The sequence below is a fragment of the Oryctolagus cuniculus genome, chromosome 17 (genome assembly GCF_051225735.1).
Source record: "Oryctolagus cuniculus isolate XC-2025 breed Fujian yellow rabbit chromosome 17, ASM5122573v1, whole genome shotgun sequence".
NCBI classification, from domain to species: Eukaryota; Metazoa; Chordata; class Mammalia; order Lagomorpha; family Leporidae; genus Oryctolagus; species Oryctolagus cuniculus.
Genome location: NC_142883.1, coordinates 18339995 through 18345994, shown reverse-complemented (window position 1 = coordinate 18345994; position 6000 = coordinate 18339995). Strand labels below are relative to the sequence as shown.

The 6000-nt window shown below is 61.1% G+C and overlaps 1 protein-coding gene across 5 annotated transcripts; it reads right to left on the bottom strand.

The window, feature by feature from the left end:
- Positions 1 to 1159: 1159 nt before the first annotated feature.
- HEXIM2 (HEXIM P-TEFb complex subunit 2) lies at positions 1160 to 5995 on the bottom strand. Of its 5 annotated transcripts, none has more exons than XM_089316929.1 (3): positions 5857 to 5995; positions 5035 to 5148; positions 1160 to 2131 (listed from the first exon to the last, which is right to left on the bottom strand). In XM_089316929.1, exons 2-3 carry the CDS (start codon positions 5101 to 5103, stop codon positions 1292 to 1294), a joined length of 909 nt encoding a protein of 302 aa, XP_089173055.1. In that variant the 5' UTR covers positions 5104 to 5148; positions 5857 to 5995; the 3' UTR covers positions 1160 to 1291. The 5 variants fall into 5 exon arrangements, with proteins under 5 accessions (XP_089173055.1, XP_089173054.1, XP_008269822.4 ...); XM_089316928.1 differs by having other exon boundaries at positions 5035 to 5143; XM_008271600.5 differs by having other exon boundaries at positions 5769 to 5918.
- Positions 5996 to 6000: the final 5 nt, after the last annotated feature.

Below are 6000 nucleotides of genomic sequence, written 5' to 3'. Positions count from 1 at the left end.
CCGTGGGGCTCCCACCCGCCAAGTGGGGACGTTCGTTCTCTCTGCCCTGCCTGGCACAGCCGTCTGAGGTTCACAGCAAAGGACAACCTCGGCCAGGATTGCGGGGGCATATCCCCCAAGAGGGGACTCTGCTTACTCTTGAAACCCACCCCTTCGTAGAATCCCTCCTCGCCTCGCGTCATTGTAGGTGGTGCTGGCCAGGCCCGGGCGTGGCAGGACAGAAATAAAAAGTTGTCCCAGCAACACACAGGGTTTTGTCAACATTTCCATTCCAGCAGCTCCCAGGCCCGCGTTCTTCCCTGCCCTGTGTGGCCGTCAGGATGAGCACCTAGGACGGAAGCCAGGCTGGGCCGGGCTGGCCTCCCCCCCTCTCCGAACACCAGCACAGGCTCATTGGTTTGCACACTCCCTACCACCACCATAGTCATCCACCATGCTAGCCTGACACCTGGCCACCGGCCAGCCAGGACGAGACCAGGTGGTCTGCAGGAGGGTAGGCGTGAGGTCTCTTCAGAGCCCCAGGCCGGCTGACGTAGGCAGCGTCTCCGCTATCTGGGCTGATCCCCCTGTTAGGCAGAAAAGCGAGGCAATCACCAGACCCGTGACCCTGCTAAGAGGAGGAGGAAGCACCAGGATGCAGGTCGGCCGTGCTAGGGGGCTGAGGTGCCCGGGCCCCTGCCTCCTGGCTTTCTCTTCCACCAGAACACTCCCCTTCAGTGCTGACTTCCAAGTATCCTTCCAGGAGGCAAGGGGCAGACCTCAGGCCCATCTCCCTGCTGCGAAGGCCGGGGGATGAGCACACGGAGCCTGCTGTGGACAACAGGGCACCTGCTGTCCAGACCTCCTCTAGTGGCCCAGCCTGCACGGAGAAGACAGGGAGCCTGGGGGCAAATTGGAAAACCCCCAGACTTGGGCCTTCTCAAATCCCAGCTCCCACTCCCCTGGGGACGCTCTGGCATCTGGAGCATCAGGTCAGCTGAACCCGGGGGCCCTGAGCTCCCTCGCACTGGTAAACCCTTGGGTGCAGCCCTACCCTCATGGAGTAGAATGCTGGCAGCCGAGACCCGGTCAGGGGTCAGCAAAGGGGGGCCTGGGACTCTGGGACAACGTGTTCTGGTTCTCAGAAGAGTCCTAGTGAAATCGACTCCGGCCACTCCCATTGGGTCTCAACAAGACCATTTATTTCTCTGTAAAAACGAACATGACGTCAAAGAACCAACTGTGGAAACGACAGGGTGGAAGTCGGACCCCCCTACAGCTGTTCTCAGGGGTGTGGGGCTGCTGCCCTCTGTCACCTGCCTCCCTGAGACCCAGCTGGCCTTGGGTCCATCTGCCTGGGGGGGCACTCCTCGGTGCCCAGCTCGTCGTCACGGGGGCTGCCCCTGCGGATCCACATCTGGTTCTCCTGCCGAAGCCGCTGGTTCTCGGTGCGCAGCCGCTCCACCTCGGCGGCCAGCTCCTCCACGTGGCGGCAGCGCCACTGGCCCGTGCTCCCCTGCAGCTGCTGCAGCCGCCTGGTCTCTTCCTCGGCCTGCGACAGCCGCCTCTCCAGGTCTAGGTAGTCTCGCACCAGCTCCTGCTTGCTGCGGCCCTGCAAGCTCTCGGTGTGGTAGCGCTCGTAGGCCTCAGAGAAGTCCCTCTGCTGGAACTCGCCGTGTGCTCGGCCCCGCCCGTCACTGTCCCCTCCCTCACTCTCCCCGCCGGAGCCCGGGTGGGAGACCCCGTGGGGCACATCCAGGTTGGGCTCCTCCGGGTCTCGGTCGTTCATCAAGAACTGCGTGGTGTTGTAGGGCGCCACGGGCTGGCCTTTGGCAAACATTTCCTCGCGGACCCTGGAGGCCCTCTGGCTCTGCTTCTCGTCCCGCTGTTGCTTCTCCGCCCAGCTCAGCTCCAGGTAGGGCCGCCAGTGTCGCTTGCGCTTCGAGGGCCGCCGGCGGTGCTTCTTCCGGCCCAGCACGGCTTCCACTGAGCAGCCCTCTGAGCTCTGGGTCTGGGGACCCCTACTCTTCCAGCCCAGGTCACCGCCAGCCCCGGCAAGATCTTCATCCAAGTGGCTCTCCATCCGAGGCGTCATGGGCGGGCAACTGCCAGAGTCTTCAGGCATCTGGGGGCTCCCTGGAGAGCCAGAGGCCTAGAGAGAAGGGAGGAGGGGGCAGGGGTCACAGACGGTCGGGGGCCGAATCCTTCCCGGTCCACCCAGCTTGAGGTCCACCCTCGCCCACCCAGCTAACTTGGTCATTCTCTAGTCACTCTCACTCACCCTTTTGCAACCATCTGTTTACAGCTCACCTGTCTACTGTGCCCCAGCTCTCCCCGGGGATGCTCTGGGGACAGCAGGAACTTTACCTGTGTGTTTCACTCTGTCATGCCAATGCCTGGAACTGTACCTGGTTGAGTAGGCATCCCATAATACCGTGTGAACAAATGGATAGAAGGAGAAACCTGGAGCTGGCGCTGTGCCACAGCGGGTTAAAGCCCTGGCCTGCAGTGCAGCTATGCCACATGGGTGCCAGTTCGAGTCCCGGCTGCTCCACTTCCGATCCAGCTCTCTGCTATGGCCTGGGAAAGCAGCAGATGTCCCAAGTCCTTGGGCCTCTGCACCCACGTGGGAAACCTGGAAGAAGCTCCTGGCTCCTGGCTTTGGATCGGCTCAATTCCTGCCCTTGTGGCCATTTGAGGAGCGAACCAGCAGATGGACGATCTGCCTGTTTCTATCTTTCCCAGTAACTCTTTCAAATAAAAAAATAAATAAAAAAAGAGAGAGAAAACTGGGATGGGAGATGGCCCCTGACTCATCTGCTCCATCAGAAGCCCAGATGGCACCTGCTCTTCCTCTTCCCAGACAGCCCGTCTTCCACACACAGCTGGTTCCCTGGGGAAGTGACCCATGCCCTCACACAGAGTCCCACGTTCAGGAAGGCCCCATGCTGGCTGTAATGCTCTGGTCTCCACCTTGAACTTCTGAACAAGGGGCCCCACAAATTACAGAGCTGGTCCCGTTCCCAGCTGTCCGCAGGAGTGACTCCTCCATCCTTGAGGGCTGGGCCCCAGGGCTATCTCTCCAGCAAAGCCCTCCCTGCCGGCCCCACCTCCCTGCCCGTGACCATCACGGCACCACACGCAGTCCGGTCATGTTATCATTCACCATCTGGCTGGGGATGCATCTGGTCTGCTCAACTCGCCGCTGTCCCCCTATGCACGGCACTGGGTTACGTGGTCAGTAAACGTTTAAGTGACCTACAGCTCCTAAGACGGGGGGGGGGGAATCCAAAAGCTGTTGGAAACGAGCCCCTCCCCTCCATCCCTCTAGGGTGAGGAACACGGAGCTTATTTCCTCCAGCAGGCGCTGGCAGGGCTCTTCTCCGAGGGCAGGAAAGGAGTCCTCACCAAGGGAAGAGAGCAAGCCTCCGGGGTGCAGGGGGAGAGCTGGGGGCCTCATCTAGGAGGTGGGGAGACCAGGCAGGAGGGCGTGTAGGTGCGGGCCCCTCGGTGTTGGTGAGGCAGCGAGCACTGAGGGCAAGGCGTGGGAAATGAATGGCTCTCGCTCTGTGCTCTGGGGACTTCTAATCCTCACCACCGCCACTGGTCTGTTGTTTTCGCACACACAATACAGCTTGGCGGCATCCGAGCGTGGGTCCACACGTGGGTAGGGTGTATGTTAGGGGAATGCGGCGAAGGCAGCCCTGGAAAAGCCAGGGGGACGTTAGGTACCTCGTGGGGACCCTGCAGAGAACGTTAGGGAAGCAGAGGTCTGTCCCTGTGCTCACGAACGTGCACAGTGTCCCAATCATGATGCAAAGTCCTCACCTCCGCCAGCAGCTTAGATCAACTTGAGAGGCACTGAGATCAACTTGTTTGTACAGTCACCTGCTCCCGGGCCTCAGCAAATGCTCCCTAATAATCCCTCCTCCACCAAGTCGGCCCTGCCTCCAGGCCCACAGGCCTCCCTCCTGCCCCAGGGCTCGTCTCCACTACCTTCACTGCTCCTGCAGATCAGCTCTGAGACCCGGGTGAGTCATCTGTCCCCCCTGAACCTTCTAGCCCAGACATACGTGATCCCCATTAACTAAACCCAAGACACACTGGCCAGGGAGGATGGACCAGAAGTGCCTCCGGGGGAGCAGTGCGGTGGCACAGGGCGTTAAGCCACCACCGCCTGCAATGCCCGCATTCCACAGGGGCACCAGTTTCAGGCCTGGCTGCTCCGCTTCCGATCCAGCTCCCTACCTAACGCACCTGGGAAAGCAGCGGAAGATGACCCAGGTCTTTGGGCCCCTCCATCCACATGGGAGACCCGGATGGAGTTCCAGGCTCCTGGCTTTGGCCTGGCTCAGCCCCAGTCGCTGCGGCCATGCGGAGAGTGAACCAGAGGATGGGAGATCTAAACTCTGCCTTTCAAATAAACACATCTTCAAGTTTCTTCACATGAAACAAAAACAAAAGCGCCTCTGACCCCCATGAACCAAACTCTTCCTCCTGCTTCAGACTCGGTTCTAAGTGTGGACAAAATACAAGTACTCAATTCTTTGGTCTTTAGATTAAAGCAAGGTCCTATTGTCAGAAGGCCCTCAATTTAATTAACTGATAACATATTTAACTTATTTGAAAGACAGGAAGACAGAGAGCTTCCATACACTGGTTCGCTCCCCAAACGCCAGCAACGGCCAGGACCAGGCCAGACTGAAGCCAGGTCACAGGAACTCAACCTAGGTCTCCCACGTGGACGGCACGGGCCCAATCCCCTGAGCTCTCACCTGCTGCGAAGACCCCAAGGGTAAACCCTGGGTCCGCGGCTCACGGGCTGCCTGACCCTGGAAAAGGCGTCTCAGCCCACGGACTCAGCTCCCGCCACTTGGAAGGAATTCCCACTCTGGGGTGACTAGGATCCCATGAGCTGGCAGGGGTTGGCTTCTGGCCCGCTGCCAGGGCGGCGCGGGGGCTCGTTTGAAATCCCGGCTTTCGACTCCGCCAGCCTCTGGGACCAGCAGCGAGGCCGCAGGCTCCGGCAGGGGCGGTGGCCGGGTGGGCGCTTACCTGGGCCCCCTGCAGGGCCGCCGGTGACTCTGTGTCACAGTCGCTCGGGGGCGGGCTCCGAGAGCTCATTTTCCCAAATCTCTCAGCAGATGTCTTTGACTAGTGGCACCTGCTCTGAACAACAACACGAGACTCAGTCCTGAAGGAGAACTCTCAGCAGGACCCGGGCTGCCCGGGCAGCGGCAGCCATTTTGTGGCACCAGACCTGCACGCCTTCCCATGAAAATGAGGGCCCCCAAAGGCAGCCTCCCACAGCCCGGCTCTCACACCTCCAGCCAGCAGGAGCCAAACGGGAAGAAGAGGCCATCTTCCCTGCGCTGGCCCTCAGCCCCCGGGCCCCGGCTCATCGCCATGTCCCCTTGGAAGTTACTGGAGCCCAGGCTGGCGGCCAAGAAGCCAGGCCTGCGCCTTGTGCCCGCTGGCCGCCGAGGGGAAAGGAGTCCGCCAGGGGGAGGCTGCGAGGGGCCTGGGACTGTGGCTCCCGCACGACAACCTGTAGCGGGCTCGGGGCCCCCATCTTGACGGCAGCCCCGCCCCTCAGCCTCCTCCTCAGGATGGGCTCCACCGGGCAGAGCAGGGCCTGGCCTGCCTCCCCCTTCCTCTCGGGCCGGGAAACGAAACGGGGAGCTTTCCTACTACCTGCAGCTGGGCGGGAGGCCCAACCGAGCTACGAGTGGATTTCTTGGGAAGGGGAACTAAAGCATGGAAGGAGGTTTTGCAAAAGTGGCACTAACCTAGTTCCTGACATGGGCTACGCACACGACTACATCTGTCTGTCTCTGCCACCGCCTGTCTGCGCAGTTCCCAACGCCTCAGCCCTACCTCTTGCTGCAGTTGCAGCAGCTCTGGCCAAGCCGTTCAGGCACTAAGTTGGGGGGAGGGGACAGCTTGGCGGCGCGGTGCCTGCTGGGGATTGTAGTTCCTCCAGCCCGGGAAGGAGGCCCAAGAGCCTGTCACGTAAACAGC

Bases quoted from the DNA above. Each gene is read 5' to 3' on its own strand.
- HEXIM2 (XM_089316929.1), bottom strand. From the start codon at position 5,103: ATGAGCTCTCGGAGCCCGCCCCCGAGCGACTGTGACACAGAGTCACCG. The intron at 2,132-5,034 runs GTAAGCGCCCAC...CCTTCTCTCTAG, and splicing joins CGGCCCTGCAGGGGGCCCAG to GCCTCTGGCTCTCCAGGGAG.